The 25549-nt window shown below is 43.2% G+C and overlaps 1 protein-coding gene across 7 annotated transcripts in view; it reads right to left on the minus strand.

Moving 5' to 3' along the window:
• Window positions 1–1788: 1788 nt before the first annotated feature.
• Window positions 1789–25549, minus strand: part of ARVCF (ARVCF delta catenin family member) — a 250175-nt gene continuing 226414 nt past the window's right edge. For 6 of the 7 annotated variants that reach the window (XM_039724775.1, XM_039724776.1, XM_039724777.1 and 3 more), the window contains 9 exons: window positions 20593–20720; window positions 19540–19690; window positions 18006–18198; window positions 16725–16836; window positions 16061–16151; window positions 14939–14992; window positions 10296–10387; window positions 8334–8447; window positions 1789–6962 (listed from right to left, as the gene is read on the minus strand). In XM_039724775.1, coding sequence (XP_039580709.1) covers window positions 8346–8447; window positions 10296–10387; window positions 14939–14992; window positions 16061–16151; window positions 16725–16836; window positions 18006–18198; window positions 19540–19690; window positions 20593–20720 — 923 coding nt within the window. In that variant the 3' untranslated portion in view covers window positions 1789–6962; window positions 8334–8345. The remainder of the gene's footprint in view (window positions 6963–8333; window positions 8448–10295; window positions 10388–14938; window positions 14993–16060; window positions 16152–16724; window positions 16837–18005; window positions 18199–19539; window positions 19691–20592; window positions 20721–25549) is intronic. The other variant, XM_039724779.1, reaches the window with a different exon arrangement.

Raw genomic sequence — 25549 nt, forward strand, 5'->3', positions numbered from 1 at the left:
ACTACAGAGCAGGGTACAGGAGCCACTGCCTCCTCCCACTGGCATGAGGAAGTGAAAAGCAGCCCACTGGAGAATTCTGAGCAATGAGTCAAACACTAAATGCAGTGAAGGGAACATACAGAAACCCCTACAAGAGCAACAAGAAGAGAGAGACCACTGAGATCCCAACTCTCCCATCCAAGGTGACACCAGCAGGGCAGTGATGTGTCCTTGCCTGGCTGAGCAGTCAATCAGGAATCAGTTATAAGGTACCTTACAAATAACAGCTATGATTGCTGTGCACACACAAGATGAACTGAGTACCAGAGTTTCAGTCTTTGCCTCTGTCTCTACAGCTCAGTTAATGACATTATAAAGCATCTTCCTGTTTCAAAAGATCCCCCATCAGCTTGCACCACAACAAGACCTTACCACTGCTGTGCTTAGAGACCTTCAAAGAAAAACACTGGGAAAGAGACCCTTGAGGACAGAATATTACCCCAAGACACTGCTGAAACCTGAAACAGATGAGGGCTGGTATTTCTTGCCCACTGTTACCAGATTAACCTTTCACCTGCAGGACTTACCACTTCTGTTTGCCCAACCTGTGATAAGCTGGAAATGAAGTCATTTTGACAGCTATAAAATGTCAGTTGTAAAAACAAAATATTTGTTTTAGCTCAGTACCTTACCTACAGCATCTGCTGTTCATTGCTATATTAGTGCACCCACAAAGGGAAAATAAGATTCCTCACTGCGGTGGAAGAATGATGACACCAAGCTGCAGGATGCTAAGTCCAGAAGCCCACATCTTATCACAGCACTTGTGAAACTGTATCCTCCAGCTGTAACAGATCCAGAGATGATTTTACAAAACACCTGGGGATGCATTTAGAACATCTGAAATAAGGAGGGAAGGTAAGCTGGAGATGACCTTCCCAGCTCTGTTGGCAAACATTTGCCTGTAAGTGAAACCATACTGTGCTGTGAATGGTACAGTCAGGAATTCTCATATGGCAAACTCTGTTACTGGCAATGATTCATCAACCTTTCACTCAGAAAACCTGACCTCCATTCTCTAAGACCTCACAGAACATTCTGTGGAGATTTATCAAGTTTTGTCAGGCTTCACGAAGACATGGTGGTGAATATGGTGTGTTTAGGTGTGCCAGTCACTGATCTCACAAACACAGATGAGGCAGTCCTCAAGAGAATCAGCATCTGTTGGTAACTGGCTGTTAACTTCAATACATGGGTGACTCTTCATTATCAGGATTTTCTTCCATTCCACAGTACCCAATGTAAATTATTTGGCACATCCTCAAAGCAACAATTTCTCATGTCAACCAAACCTCATACACTGCTACAATTTAGTTTTCTTACACGTTTCAAAAATGTGGAATCTTTGTAAAGTTTCATAGATTTTATGACTTAATTTAGAAAGGTTAGTAACTTTCCAAATGGAAAAGCTATCAGCAAGTTCTGTGCTCACAGACATGCTGGCCCTTGAACAGTGATGCAGATGTCTTTCCCACAGAAATATGCTTGTATAGTAAAAAAAGAAAAAAACCCCACGATCTACAGTCCAGGGTTGTGCCAGACCTCCAGCATATGGCAATGAGTCAAAAACGAAGCTTTACTCATTTATAGGATATTTCAATTGCCTCTCATTACCACTGACCTTTTACTAACACAGAGCATTGACCTGAACTAGGGTTGAGTAATCCCCTGCCACAGAAAACTGCTGCTGCAAAAGCCAAAGAGTATTTGAGATACCTGATGAAACAAAAAGATAACCAATGGCACATGTATTCTTTCCAGGCATGGTTTATTGAAAACACACCAAACTGTTATCCTACATACCTGGTTTCTAACAAGCATTCTACTTGTCTGCATTATGGAAAGATCCTATCATAGTAATAATACATTCTGTCACGGTAATATTTGTTCTATGAAAAGCATAATTCACCCTTTTTTCCTCTCCATACTTGTAAAATCAAACCATTCTAAGTGTTTCAGTTTATAGTACAGTGTAAATACAATGCAAAATCCCACCAGTCTAATCTACAGAGAGAATGTTGAGCAGTTATTACAGAAAACACATTGTTGATTTTTTTAAATTCTCCTACCATGAAAATTTTAAGGCACATGATAGTTACAAACACATTAGCTACTAATTACCAGTAAGCTTTTAGTCTAGTTATTTTGTTTTTTCTGAACAGTAAGAACCAGATTGGCAGGCCTTGTAGTATCTGCACTATCTTCCTCCTCACCTTGGACTTCAGATCATCCTACCCTGATGTCAAACTTTAAACAGAAAACAAAGGCTCATAATACCTTCCCCTTAAATGCACTAGGTTAGTTACTGTATCAGTAAATCAGAGATTTTTCTCTGTCAAAGATAAGGAAACATCAGATTTTAGGGGCATCATAAGGAAATTTTGCAAGAAACTACACCTATATAAACACCTTCAAAAACTCCACCCCAACAGCACAAACTGCTGGCTGAAGGTATTGGCACACTGTAGGTTTCACTGAGCCAGCAGGCGCTCAGCAGATGAGGCTATAACCACTCCCATGTGCCCATTTGGCTTCTGAAGCTTTGCTTACTCGAGGGTTTGACATGTGCACCTCCCTCACAGGCAGCTGAGCCTATGCTCAACCTTAAGGCAGGTATCAGAAGGTAACTCACTACCTTCAGTCTCATGGAACTGCTCTAGGAGTGAAAACTGCTTTGCCTGGCACAAAGCTTTCCTGCTAGAAAGCATTACTGAAACTTCTCCTCAGAGCTGGCACAAACTTAGGAAACTTCTGTAACAGACATGCCACCCCTGGCTTTCTTCATGTGTCACTGACAGCAAGTCAGTTCCTAGTCCCCAGGGGCATCTTGGCAACAGAGACCAGATTTGCTTTCCTGATAGAAGCACATTAAGAACCAGAAGGTCTGAGCATGTGAGAACACATCTGGGATAGGCAGCAGTTATGCCAGAACAGAAGACACTGAAGACTGGGACCTATGGCTGCCCAAGCTGTTCCCTAAGGAGCATTTCAAGCTGACAACACACCTTGAGTTGTATGCATGGCTATATTGCTACTTAAAATCCACAACAGAAGCAAAACGTCCTACAGCCTTGCCTTTTTGCTCTCCTCCTTGGATTCTGCAGACACACTGACTGACCTGGGAAGCTGTAAAGCACAACTGCTCACACACTTGATGCTTCTCCAGGGGAGTTGGCACAGAGTGTTCTTTCAACTTGCACAGCTCAGTGAAAATGCCTGGGAGACATGTGAGCCACCTTCCTGGGAAGAAGGTTCTACAGTAATCACACGCTGTCAGAAGTCTCCCTCTCCCCCATGTTATCTCAGCCTTGACTGGGCCATCAAATTTCCTCCTCCTCTTTATCAAGAGTCTTGCAACACCCTCACTTCCTTCCACAACCATCCCTCCCACTACAATTTCTGCAGGTAGAAATCTCTTCTATCCCAGCCCCTTGCAGGCAGATTCCCTCCTGTTTTCACAGTGGAGTCAACAGTAAAAGAGGAGGTCACATACCTGAGCCCTAAAAAGCACTGCCTGCCTTTTAGCAGGAGACTCTAGACCCTACTGCAGCATTAGTCAACACACACTGCCACTTTCCCTTCTTTACATACAGTCCCAGCTGCCAAAATACAACAACGACGGGTTCATACACCCACAATCCAGAACAGCTCGAACAGCCAGTCACTCTTGTGCCAACAAGGGGAGAGGTGAGGGCAGGGGTGGGCACACATCCCACCAGTGAGCCCCTGGCCATAGACAAAAAGGACATTAAATCACCAGGCCTGGTTCAAGGCACCCTGCTTTGGACCTCAGCAGGTGGGCTGAGAATACAAGGTGATAGTCTCACATACAAGTCATCCCCCAGTCTGTTTTCCTTCCTCAGCATCCAAACAACAGTTTGTTGAGAAGAAAAAACCCTACAGTAATGGTGAGGATGGGTTATTGCTACATACTTGGGAATTAGTTGTCAATGTAAGGCATGGGAAGGGTAGGGGTTTGAAGTGTGATTCCCAGGGGAAGCCTTGGCCCATCAACTTCTTGACATACCATCCCCTCTGATTTTCTGCAGCAATAAACCATGCTGTCAGCTCACAACTCTGCTGGCTGCTGTAACACCCCCAGGAAAACAAAGAACACTTTGCTACGATGACCTGGGCAGCCAGTGCCATCTAACTTGATAGGGTCAGTTCAGGGTGCAGTGTAAATACCAAAAAAGACTTTTGGGAGAAGTGAGATGGGGTCTGAATCTGCTTCTCAAATATCCTTAGTGTTTTTAGCCCAATAATGACACAGATGAATGTAGACTCCAACCCAGACTCTGAGTGTCCCTGTCATGTCCCAGTAAGAGCCATGGGATATCTAGGAAGTCATGATCATAACTGGCCCCAGTCACTTCACTTGCCCCTTCCTGCAGTCTTCTCTGTTAACTTCTTGCTGGCTTTGAAATATCTGCACAATAACTAAATCACAAAGTCTTAGCAGAGACTCCTTTCAACAGTCAGGTCTTTATTTTAAGTGAACTTTTTCTCAGACTCCTTTGGTAAATATATGGTTTGAAGTAGATCAGGGACAGACTGACAGCACGGCCCTTCTCTTACACTGTTCTAGTCAGCTACAAAGCAGGTTCCATTGCTAATTACTGAACGTTTTTAAAAAAATCCTTTCATATACAAAAAGAATACACCAAGTACATAACCAAAAGTGATATAAAACTCTTCTGTGTAGCTTGGTTAAAAGGGTCTCCGCGTATTGGCAGAACAAGTATGAAAAGAGCACCATTGATATAATATACAGTCAGACGATGTATCTGGTTTCATTGCCACACTTTATGTCTACACAGAGAGACACTGCCCGACACAGATGGTCACAGGTGCCTCTCCTTGCTTCCCTTGATCCGCTGAGCATCTTTGGCCCAATAGGACTCTCATGCAGGTGAAAAAACAAATCTTTGTTATGTTGATTTGCTCCAAGCAACTTCACCTTCCCCAGGATCCAGAAGTGACACTGCAACGTACGTGGAAGATGAGGGTCAAATAGGGAGGGTGCGAAGCAGCACACGTATCATCCAAATCACTGACAGCTTCTGGCATCAGTCTTTTTCCCTGAATCAACAAATGCTTCCCTCTCCTGCAAACTACTTTACATGGTTTTGTTAACCTATTCTCTGCACAACAATATATATATATAGATATATAGACTTTTTTATTTATTTATATATATGTATTCATGTCAAATTTTTAATATACTCAAGAAGATACAAAGCTCTTGGTACTTGCCTTTTTTTAAAGTTTTTAAATTTTTTATACAAAAAATGCAATGGTTACTATTACAGTAATATTTTGGGGGAGGTGAGATTGTTAGATACTTCCCCTTTTTAGTTACAAAAGGAATGGCAGGCACTGAAAACCGCAAATGATGTTTGCTAGACTCAAGGATGTGCTTTCCAGTCACACCGTTTCTAGGAGCTTGTTTAAAACTAAATGTGGCAATCAAAGAGCAGTGGCAACCAAGTAAAATCAGCAAAAGTCCTCTCAATGCTGATACTGAGATATTTGCTTTCTGTTCTCATCTGCTGCCCTCCCGTGACCAATGCCTGGAGAAAATCAGTGATCTGAAATCATTTAGTTCCCGGCATTTCCGGATACCACATTTGCAGAGTACGTTTTCTTGAGGTAAACATGCCCTACAGAAGGCAGGCCTTGGCATCCTGGAGGAGAGCTGCTGCACACAGGTGATTTTCACGCCACATGAAATAAGCAATCTCAAAAGCAAAGGAACACAGAAACCATGACAATGATTTTAAAATGCCAAACCAGTTCCCTTTGTGGCATTTTTCATCAGGATCTTTAGCCCAAAGAAAACATGGATCCAACATTGAAAAACTTACTATCAAATGTAAGTGACAGACCCATCTCAAATTTATAGGTGTTCAGAATGAGACATCCTACAAAAAAGCTCCTATTTCCTTCAATGTCTTAACAGCTATGGCAAAAATAGTTCATTATCATCAATGCAACAATGATACATTTAACATGTAAAAGCTCCTTATTGCAATCTTTGAGAACATGAAAATAAAAAGCCAGCCAACTCCATTTCCCAGCACATATTTCTGAACCAGGGACACTGAAACCTTCCATAAACTGCTTTTCAATATGCAGAAATAAAAACAGAGACATTACAGAATTCAAAAGGCAGAAGTATTGTACACCAGATTATAATGATAATATAGCACTGTGATTGATATAGCTTACTCTAAAAGCAGATTATACAGCTTGCATCAATTTTGTCATCCACTCTCCAGTTCATTTAACTAGCATTTAATAGTTTTTGTTCTGCATTTTCTCCCTTCACTGAAATCCAATAAAGCCACTCAACATTCCTGCACCTTCTGTGGGAATAATAAAGAAAACCTAAACATTTTTCAGAAAGCCTTCAAAAACGTTAAGAGTCACAGTTCAAAAGAAATCCCCCAAAACAAAAACCAAAGCAATGAACCCCAAACCAGAAAAGTGCTATTCTCCTCAAGGCTACACCTACGGTATCGTTTCAAATCCCGCAGTTCCTCTCGCGCTGTGAAGCTGCCGCGCGATGTGCGCTTCTCCAACTTGGCACCATCCACACCTAAGAGTCACCTAAGAACGCAGCCAGCTACATGGAAGCTTGGATTCTCTTTTCTTGTTTTTCTTCTTGCAGGAGTGGGAGGGAGGGAGGGGGAGGCGGTGGCTGTTCCTGGTGGGAATGTCAGGGAGTTAAGCAGCAGAGTGTCTCGCTGTAAGGCATCGTGCTCCGGGCGATGGCACTCGGGTGGGTTTGCTCCCCACGCCCTCCTGGGACCTGCAGCCCTCCCAGTCTGAATGGCAGTGGTGACTGATGAGATCCTCTGGGTCGATTCAATGTTTGTTTCTCCCCCCTCAATTAAAAAAAATGTGGTTGGACTTTAGCCCTGCAAAATAAAGTCAGAACTGATTAATACCAGTGATTAGCATGGCCTTGGTGATCTCCATCACCTGTGGTAGGACAGTGACTGGAAATGCCACCCTATGCCAACACATGGGCTCCTTGAAGGGCACGTCTGGGAGAAAACGAGCACAGACTTGGTTTTTCAAAATCAGGACCCCCTTGTAGGGCTTCACCTCTCAGAGCAGAGTGCAGGAGTGAAGCAGGCACCACAGGCACACCCTGTGCCTGAGCCACCATGGCTGACCATGCAGCGCTGAGCAGCCGTGGGAGGCCAGTGGTGCCAGGACCTGCTCTGTGACAGCACCTCAAAATGCTGAAAAAGCCTCCTCTAGGCAGGTGCTTCCAACCAGAAACAGAAACCATCTGCTAACACCCTGCATTTCTACTAGACTGAAAGGAAGGAGGGGAAAGACTATCCAGCACCACCCAAAAACATACAGGAATTTTCTCACCCACTAATGAAAGGGATTTCCATGTACAATTCTGGGGGTAGATAACGATTCATGGTTTGGAATTTGGGCCTTTAAAGTCTCTTGCCCACTCTGACAGGAAAGTTGCTCAGTGCCTTCGTGACAGTCACTGAAATTTTCCTTTAGTCACAGCCAGGGGCACAACACCTGCTGTTCCAAACACAGCATCCTCTGACAGAGTGCCAGAAGGTATCACCGGGGTAACTCAAGCAAGACAGCAGGACACAGATTAGCAGTGGCAGGAGTGAAGGAAGGCCGGTGACATTACTGAGGAACTTGGCACATGGCAAAGGCAGACAACTAGAACACAACAAAAAGGCACCTTTCTTTAGTGACACACAAAAAGAAACAAAAAAAGAAGAAAAAAAAAAGAAAAGTGGGAGTTGTGGGTCACTGTTTATTGTGTAACCAATATAATCTCTCCTTGCAAAGTTACTTGTGTACAGTCAGCAGCTTTCCTGCTGTAATTCGTGGGAACCTTAGGGGACATCCAAAAATAGTCAAGGATATGTTTTTTCTTAAGTCTCAGTCTAATCCTTATAATGAGCATTGAGGGAGAAAAATGGTTGGAAGCAGGAACACACTACTCAAATTCATTCCCATGGCCTAACAGCAGAAATATTTCACATTTCAGCTGACAACCAATCATTCACAATATTAATTTTCTGCCTGGCTATTTGACAGGTTATTTTTAATCACACAGTGGTGTTTGGTTGCATTTCATTACAGATACACTGGATATTATAAACACTGCTTTTTTTTTTCCAAATGCACTTTCATCTATCTCTAAGTTAGCAGTTAGATTTGAAGAGATCCCACAGCTATACAGATCATGCACAAGAGAAAGTTATTTACTAGCCCCAATTACCATTAAAAGGACCTACCATGCATGCAAATTAGACCCAGGAGTCAACAGGCTGGGGTTTAATGTCACGGGCATCCACCAGATTCACCGAAGCCCTGTTACTCCTGTTAATGTTTTTCCTATTTGTGTCATTCTGCAGCACAGGGTGAGGAGTTAAAGCAAAACAGAGCGGATTAATCAAACAAAACCACCAAACAAGTCAGCTTAAAGTAGCACAAGGGAAAATTAGTGGTAGAGAAAGAAACAAGATCAGCAAAGGCACAATACTGAAAAAAGCATCTGCAACAGCCAAAAGGCCACACTTCCCTGGATTCCCAGCCTCCCTTGAGCTTTCACACAGCTCACGAGCTACAACCCCCACAGCCACATTTCTGTTTGGCAGCACAGAGAGCAAGAGCAGCAGCTGCTCAGCTGTGCCCAGGTGAGGGCAGGGCTGTGCACACCGTTGCTGTACACCAGCCTGGATTCAGGCTACCCCAGGTGCTCAGAACCAAGAGGCAGCACAGGCTATGGGTTGACACTTGCTGAACTTTGGTTGTGCTTCACTTTGGTCATACACTGGAGCTGGGGCTGCTTGAAGTGATTTTGAGGGTTGCATTGGACCACTTTAATGAATTTTGAGTAGAAAAAAATAACAAGTACTTGTTAATTTTCCTACCTTATCCTATTTTCCTTAAAATGACTTTTTTTTTGCCAAGCTCCTATTGATCAAGATTCTTATATAACTTACTGCATCCATTCCTGCTGCATCCTTGCAAAAATGTACTTGAACTGTAATGAGGGAACTAAGAAGTTTATTTGACTGATACTGGCTCAAGCAGGACTATCTCTTGCCAATTGGAGGAGAGGGACACATTGTAGGACTTCAGTAATCAGCTTTAAAAGTCCAGGCAGATTGAAGCCACTCTGCCGGGTGTACCTCCTGGGAGAGGCAGAACACAGCAGGAAATGCCTGACTAGGCAAGTTAAAACAGACAAGCTGGTGCAGTCTTCCTGGTTTACCATCTATGGGAAGTATTTTTCTCCAAATCCCACGTTTTTACTTCCCTGTTCAATGATGGTAGGTTTGCCTTTCACCTGACTGAAGTTTAACTGTTTTCCCTCAGCATGAATCACCTGGATTTTCTGGTATTATCAACAATGTGCTGAAGGCTGTTAAGGACAGCCTTCTGCAGACCAGCAACAGCGTCTCCTACCACTGACTCTTATTTCAATGAATCCTCGTTTTTCTTCTTGAAATTACTTCCCCAGGGGAAAACCCAAGCTTTTGTTAAGGTCAGGGAGAACTGGTGGCCACAGCATTAACAGACTTTTTACTCTGAAAAGGGAGAGAAGTGCAACAGAAATTACACAGAGCGTACTGAGCCACATTTGTACACAGCCCATAATAACAAAAAGCATTGTAAAGTAAGAATTGTTTTTAATTAGAAAGCAGTCTAAATTTTATTTAGAAGACACACACATAACTGTGCATGTCTCTTCTTTGCTCTCCATCTCTCTGGCCCATGGTCATGGTCCACCATCAGGACTGTGAATGAGTGTTGCAGAAATGAGTACTATTCACCACACTGCTGGACATGGACACACGAGATCACACCTATTTCTCATGATGAAGACAGTAAAGCAGCATGACAATCTGAAGAGACTTGTCAGAACAAAGTCTGAGTACAGTTACACAGCTCAGGGCCAGGGAATGCTGCCTGGACAAGGGCAACAGAACAAACACTTTCTATCTTTACAACCTCATCCATTTACAAGAGTACAGCAACTACCTGCACTTGCTCCTGCACTGGAAAGCAACATTTTGTTTTTATTTCTAGTTAGCCAAGTGCTAAATTATAAAATAATGCCTTTATGTGAAATAAAAAAAGGCCCTTTATACAGCCCCCTGGTGAGTGACTACCCTGTGTTTGTGGCTGAGGACACTGGACTCCTTTCTCCCAGGGCACTACCTCGCCCCCAGCAGTGAGAGGGAGCTCACTTTTAAAGGCTCCTTCTCGGACGCGTCTCCTGTGTTATCACTGCTCTTGTACTTGCGCTCCTTGTCTCGGTGGTCGATGGTGGAATATCCATCTGAGGAGAAAACACAACAGGCGGGCATGAAGCAAAAACAAGAGCAGAAACAGAGCTGATGCAAGCAGAATCGTTCAGCAAAGGGAAACAAACCACCACAACCCCAGCAGCCTGCTTCTCATGTGCTCCAGCTCTGAAATTTCATTTTTACTAGCTGAAAACAAACAGAGAAGTCTTCTTTTTATAGCACTGCCAGATGCTGGCACTCATTAGCAAGCAGCACTGTTTTCATCCCAGCCTGCTGCACTTTTTAGTGTGCCCAAGGAAAGCAGTAAGTTGTCATCTCATGCCCTGTGGCTAATGAGCTCCAAATTCAGCCCAAATCCTGTGTTCCTGGCTTAGCAGCCTGATTAATTGGCTGTGTTCATTCTCGGAATGCTCTGCAGCCTGTTCCCACTCTTCCTGAGCCTGACTACTAGCAGGACATGACAATAATTTGGAAGAGTCCCCGTCAGAGCACTGAGAAAAAGGGCCTGTCGAGTTGGAAGAAATCTCAATGCAATCCCTGCTGTGCTTGGGCTGTCTTTCATTACCAAGCAGCACCTGTTGGTGCCTTTTCTCCTGACAACTAAGGAACTGCATGAAAGCATGATGAACACAAGGAAGAAAACTGTGAGAGGGTTTTATAAAGAAATGGCTGTAATTATTTCAGAACTTTTGCTTTGAATCATTGTCAGACAATGCGAAACTTAATTTATTTTCGTGATGCATCAGATTTCCCTCATTAACAGTGACAAATAGATCCTTGCCTGCTCTGCTTTGACAGCATTGTAATCTGGAGTAAACAACACCCAAATTTATACCTCCCTGTAGGCTTTTGTTTTCCCCTATGTAATTGAGGGATCATTAATGTTTTCTTGTCCTGACAAACTGTGTTTTTAGAATACCACAAAAAGTTTTACATGAACTATCAAAATGCCTCTCTCTCGGTTTACTACTTGCCTGTAACAGGCTATTAAGGAAAAGTGAGTGATGTATTTGTGGGCTTCTTGTGGCACTGTTTGCCCACATGACAACTGCACACAGAGCCGGGTCAAAATGAGAAAAGCTGCAGTGTTCTGTGTGCCTCAAACCCAAGGGCACACAGAGCAGCAAACAAGCACCTGAGGCAGGATGTATTTTTGACATCAAGGGCAGCAAGAGATGATTTAACCACGCTGACCAAAAATAACTGAGGAATTCTGGAGTTATACATGTAGTTCACAGATCATAAAGCATGATTTGCTACAAAACACTTAACTTACAATTACTTGTTGACAATCAAGATGCCTGACATTTTTAGCTATTCCTTTTGAACAAAAAAAGTAAAAAACCAGCTGCACCCAGCTACCCAGCCAGCACTTGTGGAGAAGGCACGACCGATAATTCTTTCAAATGACAGGCATGAACACTGCCAGTAGGCTATGTCCTAATCTACAGATTCCTCATTTAGTTAGGACAACATACTTCCCAGAAGTATGTATTAAGTGATGGAAAAACAGAATATCCAACTTGCAGCAACTGGGTGCTAGCGTTTTACAATCTCATGGTTACTATACTCACAAGGATGCAATGGATCACTTTGCATTTTTGTAGTGCCATCATCACGGATGATTGACAAACACTTCCAAAAGGAATTGCCAAGACACAATGGAAACCTTTGAATTACCCCCAGAAAGCAACAGCCACTAAGTGAAGGATGGCAGCTATGATACTTCCCCGGGAGCAAGATCATTAGTAAACTGTAATAATAAAAAATAAAAAACCAAAACGTATCTTTAATGCTACGAAAAAATTAAAACTCCCACACTTAGCCAGGACACATCAGGAAGAAGAAAATCCCAGTTTTGCAGTGGCAATAATCTGATAACAAAGAACACTCAAGAACTTTGCCCTTTGCATCTGAACTCCAACACATTTTGCATTTTGTCCTGTGGGCCCCTGGCCTGCACACTGACTAGCACCTACAGGTCATGTCCAAAACCCACACACTGTGCTTGCCTCTGTCAAGATAAGCAGCAGCAGAGATAGAAAGTTCATGATTTGATCAAATAAAATGAGAAATACTTTGAAAGAGTTTGCATTAGAGAAGTAATACCTCACTGCCCCGAGAACCACAGCTCTGCAAGAAGTCAGAAATCTGCAGTTAGAAAACTGCTTTGCTCATGTTTCATATTCGTCTGAAGAGGCAATCAGAATTAACTGCTTCTGTGCCATAAAGATCTATATAGATCTTGCTGCTCCAAGGTATAAGTAGATTACTCTGACTTAATACAATCCCTTGTATAGACCAAAATTACTTTGATCAATGGAAGAATGTCCCATCCTTGGCTTGTTTACTTCCCTCTCTCGGCATCCTGCTGGCTGTTGTCTCTATTGCTTCTCTATCTCCCCCTCTACAGCAACATTTTTATGTCATCACAAATTACAGGACTAAATACATGCCTGCCACTGTCAGTCCATCTGTGCCCTCACACAGTTCTCAACTTAAAAAAGATCAAGCCTCTAAACCCAACAAGGAAGAGGAGGAAAAAGGAAAAGTGATGCCTAAGATGGGCGTGGAGGACAATGGCATTTGAACTCTGTCTCTGGTCTGAACAATTTCACCTCCACAGTGCTCCTATGTGAGTGCCTGCAGTTTAACTAAGGCACACACAGGGTTTTGGAGGATTTGGCAGAGACTAGAGATCACTGTTCTGCTGTCCCTGCAGACAGCTCAGGGGCAGGGCCCCAGGCACATGGGGACAGTGGCACTGCTGCTCTCCAGCCTGCCTGGAGCTGGGGACACCTGACAAACCTGATCATCCCACGGTAATTTGTAATCTTGTTTCTTGTATCTCCCTGCACATCCACACCCTAGCCAGGCTGTTCCACTGCCCCAGACTGCTCTAGGACTGTCAGCTGATGGGGAACGTATCCTTCTGCTCCCTAACCAATGACAGCAAAGTGATTTCCTCTGGTGAGAAGGATGACTCCTACAGCATTAGGAAAGAAGCTGAGACAGCACCAGCAATTTTCTTTTTGTGACCTTGAGGCAGAGCCATGTGGGTTAATAGGAAAGGCCCAGGCACCAGGACAACCTGAACACTGGAGAGAAGAACCCACAGAAGAGGGGCAGACAGGTGGGATGTTCTGGAACCATCAGTCTTGTATGCATGCACTCAGCAGGGGATGAACACTGGGCTGGAAGGACCAGTTCATTCCAGTGTTCACTCCAGAACACAACAGTCCACTACAAAGATAAAATCTGAAAATAAAGTCTAGAGCAGCCTTCTCATATTAATATGCCCATAAGACAAAAAACATGCAGCATTTGGAAGAGCCTGAAGAAAAGAGATGAAATGTTGCTATTCCAGTTCCCTGGAATTAATGATAGTAAACTGGATAAATGAAGTTGTGTTATTTCAGAGGTCAGCTGGAAAGAGACTGAAGTCATAATCATATTGGAAGTAAAAAGCACTCAAGAGCTGGAATCAAGAAAATTTGACAGATCTCATCTTCTAAAGGTGATAAAAAGACTGGAGAACAGCATGGCCCAGAGAATCTGCCTGATGGTGTACATATGCTGTAAATTTGCATTTTGTTTTGTACTCAGGGCTGTACCAGTAACTCCTGAGAGCATAAGGCAGCAATTAATACTGAGACTATAAACAATCAGCACTGCCCATTCTGCAGCACCTGCCAGCACACAGCTATTCCTGCCAGGCAATCCTCTATGAAGAGATTTTCTTCCATTGTGAGAACAAATGTTTCAGTGTTCCCTAAGGCAAAATACATATGGACAGTTGATTCATAGCAGGTGGCATCTCGTTTTTCCAAGAATACAAAAGGTAATATATACCTGTTCTTTTACTTTCTGAACGTGCTTGGCTTTTTCTTGGCTCTAACTTGCTATTTTATTCATTTTATTCAATCACAGTTACTAATAGCAGTGTACCAAACTGTTTGATCTGGAGGCATTCATATAGGTGCATTTTAATAGGTGCAAATTCTCAAGAGACCACACAGCACCTTTATCCACCTTGGTAAAGAAAAAAAAAAGAAGTTTAACACTACAGAGCTTATCAGTCTCAAAGCTCATCACCGACAGTCGGTGACTCTTCTCAGTCTAGAGGAAAAGCCAGGGGTGTTTAGCTGCAGGTAAATGGAGAGTCATAAGTATCACACACACTTACCTGTTTTTTGTTTTACCTACAAAAACAAAGGCAGAACAGATTTAAATACAAGCAGTACATTGAAGTAAATTTTCAACTCTTTCTTTCTGAATCCTGGAGACTTCCAGATCTGTAATAGGGAATGCAGCTGCCTCAGGGACCAAAGAGTAGCATGAAAGCTGGGTCAATGTACCTCCAATACATGCATTAAGTAGTGGGGGAAATTGGTGTGCACTCTACATGTGTACAAAGAAAAAAAAAATATGATGACCAATCTTTTGTGAGGTAATGCTCTGTTTTTAAATGTCAGCTTTATCCATCTGAAATAATATCTCCTAGAGAAATAGTTGAACTTTCCTGTGAGTGACAGTGTGCTCTATTGGAACAGACAGAGAGCTTGATCTATGACTGAATTTACCTGGGCCAAGTTCATCCATAGGTATCATATCACGACTCCCAGACTTCTCATTATCTAGAAAACAGAAGCATTGCAACAACTTGAAGTACATTTGCTTTTCTCAAAACCTGGTAGTTTTGAATTAGTTACAAAACCAGAGAGGGTGATAAAGTACTGAATACAGAGATTATTGTACAAAAAATTCCCAAACTATTCAACTGTTATCCATTCAGAAAGGGAAGTTTTAATCAAATTCTCCAGAGAGCACATGTAATCCATGTATTTTCTGCTTTGGCACTGTAATACAGGGCTTTCTCTCTCCAACAGAAACCACAGTTCTGCTTTGGACTACCTACCATGATTAACAAGCTTCTCTTTGGTCTCTCCAGAATAAAAGAGAAGGAAAATAAGTAAAGGTGCAGCTTCTCATAGCACACCAGCCAATCCAGCAGCCTGCTGAGCCAACAGAAAACTAATCCACAAAGAAAACAAGTTTCTTGTCACATCAGCAAGCTGACCCAAATCATCCTCTGTCTGCATAATGTGCCAGGTTTGACCAAAGACAGGGAAGGTGGAAACAGGCAGGGCAGTGTGGGGCTGTTGTTTCTGCACTAACCTGCAGTTAAACCAGAGAAAGTGCACCAGGCAAATCCTGCTCTTGGCAACTAGAGCCAGGCTCAGAGACACAGCAATCATGGTGAAATCTAAGCTGGTGTTACACTGGTGTTGGTGTGGCTGTGCCTCATGAAAAAGCACAGACGGATTAGCTGAAGCTTGAATAAACTCATCTCCAGTAAAAAAGCCCTGCATGGTAGAGGAAGAGGCTGTGCCAAAATGGGCACACTTATTTTAAAAAGGGAAAAACTCCAGTACAGAGTAGGGTTAAGGTCAACCCCACTTGCAGGCAGATTTAACTGATAACATTTCATCCAAGTTGAGAAAACAGTATCAGTACTGTACATTCTACTACACTGTAAGGGAAGAAATTCTATCCCTCTCCAAGTAATAGGAAGTGATTATTCTGAGACTGTGGGGTAAAAATCACACATGAATAATGCATTTTTACCCCCTTGTGCTGTAACACAGTTACAACAAATCCAGAAAACCAGTAAAGCACTATATGACAAGTGATAAAGAACTGACCTTGACTTTTATCCACCAGAGGCAAAGTGCTGTCGTCATAGCCAGACCTGCCAGCAGTACCTTTGGAGCCCTTTGGAGCTGCAGAAACAGACTACAAGACAAAAACCACACAAACACCAAATTGCTACTTGTGGAAACTGAACAATAAAAATAAACGAAGCAACAGCACAGAGAGAGATTATGGAATGTGCTTAAGCCCCCCTTCTGTTGATAATAGGGAATGGAGCTTTTTTCATTTTCACATAGATTTGATGGAGGAATTTTCTCCCTGTTCTCTCAATGGCAGCACTGCTGTCCTGTGAAAAAAGCAAAAGCTTTCCACAAGAAAAGGTGAGGAGGCTGCATCAAGCAGAGGTGGCTGCCCTAGGCTGCTGTACAGAATATTTCAAAGGAGACACAACTAAGACAAGACATGCTAATTCTTCCACCAGTAAATCAGGGAATTTGGGTTGTACAGGATGGCAAACTCCCCAAACCTAAAGAGGTACATTCCACAGACCACAGCAAAGCACAGCCAGCAACTCTATGCAGGATGGTGTTCCTGAGCAGGGTACAATCCATTGTGCTCTCACCTGCAAGAACAGAAGATCTACAGACTGCAAACTGTAGACTAAGTAAAGACATCTCCACTCAGGCATTTCCAGAACTTATTTAAGATCTTTACCTGAAAGTGTGACTTGTTCCACCCATCCTTCTGAAGGGCATTTCGTAGTTCTTTATAGCTCCAGATCATCTGAAGAATGTGAGATGCTGCTTTTGTTTCTCTGGGAGACTGGCTGATTTGCAAGATAAAATTACAGTTTAAGTATCAAGCAATGTCCAACTATTTGTATGTTAATACCTAATAATCCACACAGCTAGTATTTCAACCTGTAAGTAATGGGATTTATGTGAAATCATTCAGTGACTTCATAATATCTATAGGTATTTGCTGACAAAACCAGAAATCAAAATATTATGAATTTTGCACATTTCTGTATTTTCACATGTATTGCTGGACAAGCACAGTCAGGTCAGGTCAGAGGCCATGGTGACACTTTTGTCTTGTAGCTGTCATTAACAAAGAACAGACAGATTCCATTCTGCCTGGATTTATTCAGGGAAAAAAAACCAAAACAAACCCAGAACAAAAATCCCCCCAAAAAAGTTCTAAGCCACTTTTCAAACCTTCATCCCAATGTACATCTATTCCTCACAATTCAATGAAGTTGCTCCATGGTTTCAAATACCTTACACAGTAATTTTGGTCAGCACAAAAAGTAAGCCGTTTTTAAATTGAAAATGAAATGTTATCTATTCCTTACTAAGTCAGTACACAGACACCTTTTATAATACAAAACAGGCCTAGATTTTTGGTGGCTCTCATATTTTGTAACAATACAACCCAAGAAGGCTACTTCAGCCACTCTCCCAGAAGTCTGCAGCAAACACACAACATCTAACTACACAAAACCAAGTTTCCTCCACAGCAGTCAGAACAGAGGTTTTAAATGGGAGAAAATTTGTCACTTCAAATCAGCACCACCAGCCCTTTGGCCAGAACAATTACCACATATCATTAACCATTTCACTTGAAAGAAAACAGATTTCATCACTGGCATTCCAGCAGTGGAACACTGCCACAGAAAAAAGGCCTTCAAACTAAAACCAAAGATCAGGGTTTCACTGCAAACGCTGCCTGGTAAGTGCATACATGGTGCTAAGATGACTCTGACAAGGAGAGAGCACGTCTTAGCATGACTGAAGTGACTCATCAATTAACCTTCTTCATCAAGTACCTTTTAAAGGTGCTGGCTGTTTTTACTTGTTTATATTAACTGCTGAAATTACAGCTCTGACAGGTTGGGATACTCCAATACTTTCACAAAGCAGAAGCTGCTGTTCATAGTGACATTTTCATGTTTGCAAGGAGTTCTTATACATTTTACTTTCAACTGTCACTTACCTTGACTTGCTGATAGCTACCAGCTTCTGAATGCCCTGTGTCTGGATCAGAGACCTTGCATTTTCTGAGCTGTCAGTAATGATTTCATGGATGGTATTCAACACTGCAACCACTGTGTCCTCTTCCAGGTTCTTTGCAGATCTCTGCTGCCTGCTGGGCAAATTTCTTACCAGCTCACCCATGGCATAACTACCTAGATAAGGTGAAGAGATACCATTAGGCAGCCCTAATAATAATTTTAGCTTCCCATCCTAAATGATAAAAGTCAATGGTGTTTGCTATGTCGAAAATCCCCTTATAATGGATGTGTTTTAAAACCACAAGACTGTAACTTCACAGGGTATTTATCATTCATTCAGTATTTCAAGGCGATTGACAGCTGATAAAGCTAAGATAAAAAAGTCCTTCATCATGGATTCTGAAAGGTATTGAGGAGAGAAAAAAGGCATTTTTACTGAGAATTTTACAGCCAACATCTATCATATTTTGCAAAGCCTGAGGCAAAAAAGCATCCAGTAGCTGCTAATGCCAGGTATTCATGCTAATACACGCACATGGTTTACTCAACTTAGCCTTGTAATAGGCCTTCTGGGGCAAGGTGTGCAGCCATGCATTTATTAACCTTCTCCAACAAAGGTAAGAGAGTGTTTCCTCCTGGGTGCAGTTAGTCTTCTCCATGTATAGTACTTGAGAGAAAACAGGGAACCTGTATTTTATCATTCTCAGGTATCTATGTGTACCATTTGCCTGGCTACACCTCTGAACTATTAACATGAGAACCTGACATATTAAGGTAGAATCCCACCTTGCTATTTGCCAGTATCAACTTCAATGATGGCCCTAAACAGGTCACCAGTACTTCCTGGCCTGACAAGGTTACAGTTTAAACAAATACCTTAGTTAAATACAGAAGTCATCTAGAGAAAAACTCATCTCAGCTGAATCTTTCAAATTCCTGCTTATGGGCAGGTACCACTTTGGATAGGAGCTAGAGCAGTGCTGAACACCAACTTGAAGAACAGTAAGTTGCTTAGTGTCCAGCTTCTACAAATACCCACCAGGCAAAAGGATGAGAAAGGAAGGAGGAAGCAAAAAAACCAAAGGTACAACTTTAGAGTACCCTGCACTTCCCCACGTTAGCTCAGCATGACAGAGGCCATACTTCCACTCTAACTAGAATAGCAGGCAGACCTAAGGAGCAACATCTATGAGCACAAGTCCCACACCAGCCAGAGCTAAGGAAAAGACAAGAAACCTCTGAACCCATCCAACCCTCTGCACATCTACACACACTCCTCTCCTGCAGAAATGTACACCTAATGGTACTCCCAAGTTAGAGATCTCCCTCAAGCCACAGCTTGCTGGAAATACATTCTGAGCTGACAGCTCTCCCTCCACTTGGTGGCTACAGCCAATCCCAGACAGCATGGCTGGAAACTGCAGAGAGAACAAATCCTCAGCACAAGGGACAGAAAACAGGAGGTCTCTCAAGGGTCTCCAAGATCCCAGGCCAGTTAGAGAAGTTCAGACATACCTATGAGATCTTTATTGCGGCGATCCATGGAAAGGTTTCTCAGGGCAATGGACACAGCCCTCACAACCTTGTCCGAGTCGGACTGGAGCAGCTCCACGAGCACCGGCAGCCCCCTCTCCTTGCGCACCGTGGCGCGGATGTACGTGGACCACTGATCGGGGCACGAGGGAAAAGAAACAGCACCAAGTATTGTGAGTTCATACACCTGCTCTTTCCTTGCCCCTGGCATTTACTTCAGTGCTGTAACCCATTTTTTTTTTCTGCAAAGGTTGTGTGTGGTGATTTATCCCATTGCCTTAACCCTTCATTCAAGTTCACCAAGACCCAAGGAAGAAAGGGTGTACAAGTTCATCCTCCAGCTTCTGGGGAAAGAGGGCAGGAACAGAAGGAAGGAGCATCATCTGCCAGCATCTGTTCTGCACACACCTTGGTGTGAAAACACATCCCTCTGGATCAGGAAAAAAGAGGTCACTTGGAAGAAACAGTAAGGCATCTAAAGCATCTGTTATCTTCCTCCTCCTCCAATTTCATGGTTTTATTCTGTTTCATGGTTGTTTTTCAAACAAGCCTGAATTATTTAAAATAAGCTGTACCCAAGGCAGCTGTGAAACACCACCCTGCCAACCCTCAGGCTGCTATCAGTCCCACTTTGCTGAGCAGTTCTAGAACTGATCAGCGCTGGGGATGCTTCGCAGAGGGTGTTAGGGGACACTCTGGAGGGGCAGTTTCCTCAGCAAACTGTCAATCCAACAAATTAAGTATTCAGAACACCTAACTATCTAATACCTAATATCAGGCTTTTCTGAACCGACAAAGCAATGCTTAAGTGGTTGAAGTGGTGGCACTGAGCATAGTTCCACTATGGAAACATCACCAGTCCAGAACATGCAAAACATCTTCAATAAGAAAATGGAAGTAATTTCCTTGACATTCCCACCTCCCTCCTTTTTAAAGGAGATACAAATGTACAAAGTAACAACACACCTAGAATGGGACATCCCCTTATTCTTTACTTGCACAAAGGAAACAAAAAAGACTGAAGACAGCACTCACCGTCCAGTTGCCAGCACTAAGGTTCTGCAAAGCTCCTGCTGCAGCTTCCAGAGTGTTGAAGTTCTGACTTTCAGTGAGGATGGAGAGGTACAGTCGGACCACATCTGGCTGGTACAATAATTCAAAGCCTGCAGGTGGAGCAAGAGGAGAACAGAAGCAAGAGAAGCAGAGAACACAATGTATAAACAAACACATACGCCTATTTAATAATGTAAGAGAATGACCAAGTGAAAGCTGTGACAACACAGAAAGTAGAGCTTCTGCCATGTCCAAGACATTCTATCCACAGCTGCTGGAAATGATGGAGACAGCAACTCATGCAGAGAAATGTTCACCTGGGCTGCAGGTCACTTTGCTTGTCGTAAGGTTGACAATTCTTTCTGGAGTCTGTGCTATGCTATGAACTGCCCAGCATACAGGTGGTGACAAGAGACAATTTTTGCCTGCGACACACAATTATTACTCTGCATCTCTAGACTGGGCTGCAAATTCACCTTGCACCCCTTTCCTTGTTCTAGTATCACTCAATACTTTTAGAGACACAAAGAGCAGAACCAGAGTGAGCTGCACCATCCTGTCAGCCACGCCCTGCACACACCCAGGGGACAGAAGGAAGAAGCAGGATATCAAAGTGACCAGAACCCCCAAGTGTGAGTGGCAAGGAGGAACACTGACTCTAATTCAAATATTCAGCACAGAAATACGCCGGCATTGTCCCACACTGTGACAGCCACATCTGTTCACTGCACATCCCCAGAGTCACTGTATCAGCTGTGCAGTTTAAGCATGACAGGAATGAGAGCTATTCCCAGCTCTGCCAAGGATTTCCTTTCATGATGCTGAGTAACTGACAGTACCATTGTGTCCTGACTTCCTCATCCACAGGATTAGGATTTATGCATCTACCCACCTTAGAAGGACCTTAGGCAAGAACTCCATCACTCCAAATTGCTGAACAATTTGAAGCAATTTTTACCTATCTTCCTTCACTAAGTGTAGCATGACACACTGCATCAATAAGGGCGGAGTATGCCAAGCATCTGCTTAAAGGACTGGCCAGACAAACCACCTCAAAGTGCTGTTCAGGTTATGTGAACAAAAAACTAAACCCCTAAATTGCCTTGGTGAGTGCACAAGGGCACAAGCAAGCTCTGGTCAATGTGACTCATTTCCATCATAGCTGTCTGGTGGTCTTTGGGATGTTTGCAGTAAGTAAGCATTAGGTAATGCAGCAAGCATTACCTAGGAGAGGACTTCTAGAAAAACATAACATCAAAGAAAGCATGAAAGTGTGAAGAAGCCTGGGCAAAGCGGCAATTTCAAGCTTCTTTTGAGCAAAATAATTCTTATTATTTGTACACGTGAAAAGAATGTTCTTCACATAACAAGATGCTGTCCTAGAATTATAGCATAATTCAAAGCAAGTTTTCCACTAGCAAGACAGGAAACCTCTGAACACAAATCACTTTCTCTCTTCAGCACTTTCTCTTCAAAATCACCCATCTCTCATACACACATCACAGATTATGGCAAGACAGGAAACCTCTGAACACAGATCACTTCAGCACTTTCTCTTCAAAATCACCCATCTCTCATACACACATCACAGATTATCATATTTTAGACATTTTCAAGCAATGCTGTCCTATCCAGTGGATGTATATTTTTTTAATTCCCTACTGCTAAAAGCTTCCTGAAATACAAGGCTCCACATCCTTCATACGGCTGCATGGCTTTTTGAGCCAAGATCTCAGAACTCAGCCCTCTAAACCCTGTATAACACTGTCTACGAACACAAGCTGTGTTATCCCCTGGCTGTACAGCGGGTACTTAGCCCACTGAAAGCAAGCAAACACCATCAGCCAAGGTCTGTTCCATACCAAAAATGCGATCTGTGCATGAGGATCCGTGAGGATCCATGCACTGGTTCATGCTTTCCGTGCTCAGCCTCTCACGTGCCCCCAGCATGCCCGGATCCTCCTGCAGTGACCGGACACTGAACCTGCTCCACGTCCGTGCCTCGTGTGAATGCCACCACTTGCCTGCTACACATGACACCCTACGGATACGTGCAGGCTGCAACAGATGGAACCCCCAAAGGCATCCTGCCAATCCATACCACTGACTTTCCTCTTCTCGAGTGTCCTCCCCTTGCACTGGGATCATTGCCCTCTGTATTGAATGCTGAGGAAAAACTATCGTTACTTAAGCCATGAAGCATGAACAGTTGTACAGCTTTTCTCCATTCCTTGAATAAGTCTGTGATTATCTGACTCCAGTACAACCTTCATATCACCCTTTTCCCCTGCCACTCCACAAGGTGAACTGGCAACGTAAGAACCTCTCAAGAAAAAACACTGCTGATAAGCGCCTGGTGTTCCTTTCCTGAACACTAATACTTAAAAATCTCTTAGGATAGCCTACTGGAATTTTGACACTGTTATCTTTTAAGGAAGCTTTGCTGAAATGTAAATCAGATCAGCAGAAGAGATGAAGGCAGGTTCATTAACAGATAATATTCATACAGAACATTTTCTGCTTCTGTGTCTGAGCTCAGACTGCCTGTGGTTCAACAGGATGCAATTGTTCAGCCAGTCTTCTGTTTAGAAGTAGCTGGTTGTAATTTTGGCACACTTGGGAACAGCCCCACACCGTTACTCTGTCCTGTTGTTTAAATGCAGTCTGTGATGTGCCCTGTCAGTCTGTACAGTCCTTTTTGACTGGACACACTTCCTTCCTCAGCACCTTGCTGTGTGTGAATGCTGAGATGATCCACCCCCCTCACCTCTGCTCCCCTCCTGTGGCCACAGCTGCATTCCAGTCACACACCTCTCACCCACTCTCTGTCATTACCTCTCTCCATGCATGAAAGCATCTCCTTTTTCCTACTTACTACTGTAAGAGCATCTCAAAAATGCCTTCACCTTCTCTACTCAATAATGCACAGCATTTTCTCTACCAACCACCAGTACCTTCCTGCTTTGGGGCATAACTCCTTAGCAGGTGGTGGCTGATTCCCACCTCACTCCACATCCCTCCCCCATCTTTTCAACTACATTTATTCCTCTGCCCTACTGGCATCTGTCTCAAACAGTGCCACACACATCTCTGTCCTCCCTCCTGCCTCCCCTGCTCCTCTCCCAGCACTGCAGCTCGTCTGGGTCAGCCTGGGTATGCCAGGGAAAAGCAGCAGGAGTTTCTAAAGCCAAGCACCAAAAATTCCCCTCATGGAGGCTGCTCATTAGCAGGGATGAAAAACTAATAACGAGAAAGTTGCTGCTGCACTGGAGGGTTTTCCCTCTCTGACAGCAAGCTGACACTTTTTATAAGCATTATAGTGTCTTAAAAAGAAACAAACAAGTTTTAGATTTTCTCCATCTGCCTCCTGTCCTAATGAATCCAGCTCTGCTATTTATAGGATGCAATTTGTCTGAATTATTATAAATTTCCTTCCAGTGTTGCATGAAGGCCTTGTACATTTTTCCATGAAGCGCTTCAAGCACGTTCCTGGGAAGCACAGCTGGTCTCACCTCCATTACACACTTGCTTCTTTTCAAAACTGATTTCCTTAATTTCAAGATCATCTTAATTATTTTTTCAGGTAATGCTACTTTTATGCAATATACAGCTAACTCCTTACACCCATTTAAAAATGGATAGAAGAAATGAGAAAAGAGGGTCATTAGTGATAGAGAATACATCAAACGATAAAAGCATCCACTGTTTTTCTTTTTTCTTTAAAAAGCTGTTTTAATTATAGCCCAGATTTAGCACTGCCTTTAAAAAGATAATCTTCCTGGAATAAATGAGATTTTCCCATTGGTTATGGATTTGTGCTGAGTTGCAATCTACACTGTTTCCTCCTGGAAAAGCATGGAGATAAGTAATTTATTGCTTCTTTCACTGCAGAAAGCAAAGCAAACAAGTTCACTGAATTAGCTTTTGGCTTTCACAGAAATGCCTTGGACAGCCATGTCACTGTGAGCATCAGACCTTTTGCAGTGTGTAAGCATTCCCCCAGCTAACAAGAAGGTGTCACAGAGGAGTACCTTCAATATTAGAGTCATCTCCAACACACTGCAGTCTCATCATTCTGAGAAATAGAAGATGAGCTTTTCTGCAGCAGAATTGCTCAGAATTGGCAAATGGGACTAGTTCTGTGTGAAGTTCACATTACCAGGATGTGGCAAGTAGATTACTTGCCCGAAGAACAGTGACAGCACAGACAGCAATTTGAATCCTGAATGGAAAACACTTGAGGAATTAGCTGGGGCTGATTAGCCATCCCCATCCCTTCAGCCCTTAGTCCCCGTGCTGAGAATGATGCAGCAGTTCCTGGATTATCTCCTCCACAAAACTATTTGCTTTCATCTTGGCAATGCTGATCCTGTGCCCATACTTAGCTACACTCTGGCAATAACGTAAGATACTGCACCAGGTGCCTATCTCTGATACACTCACTTAATCCCAAATTCAGACAACTCTTTTTGGAACAAGGCTGCCAAACCTATTCCCCTTCACCAGCCATTCCATTTAGGATTTATTCTCCCACCACAGGCATGGGAAATTATACACATGTGGATGCTAGACAGAAGAGGAATCTCCTGCTGCTGCAGCAGAAATACACTGCTTAATTTTCTATCCTCACAAGATCTCTTGGTTTAAAACAACCATCAAATTTCAAATTTAATAGCAAGCTGGAAGGATGTTGGCAACACTGTAGAAAAAACCTAAGCAACTCCTAAACCAGGGCTGGGGGAGAATCACTGAGGTGAACTCTGATACCTACTCACTCTTGCAGCGTGCAGACACAATTCCCACTTGCTGCACTTTGCTGCCCGGCACAAGATGCAGCACGCCTGGGCTCCTGCCGGGCTGCCAGGACAGCAGGAGGCGCATTCCCGGCGCACAGCCCCCAGGGGCTGCAGCACTGCAGCGCCGGCAGAGGGAGCGAGAG

This window comes from Passer montanus, unplaced genomic scaffold (genome assembly GCF_014805655.1).
Source record: "Passer montanus isolate IOZ18808 unplaced genomic scaffold, ASM1480565v1 scaffold53, whole genome shotgun sequence".
In the NCBI taxonomy this organism is placed as follows: domain Eukaryota; kingdom Metazoa; phylum Chordata; class Aves; order Passeriformes; family Passeridae; genus Passer; species Passer montanus.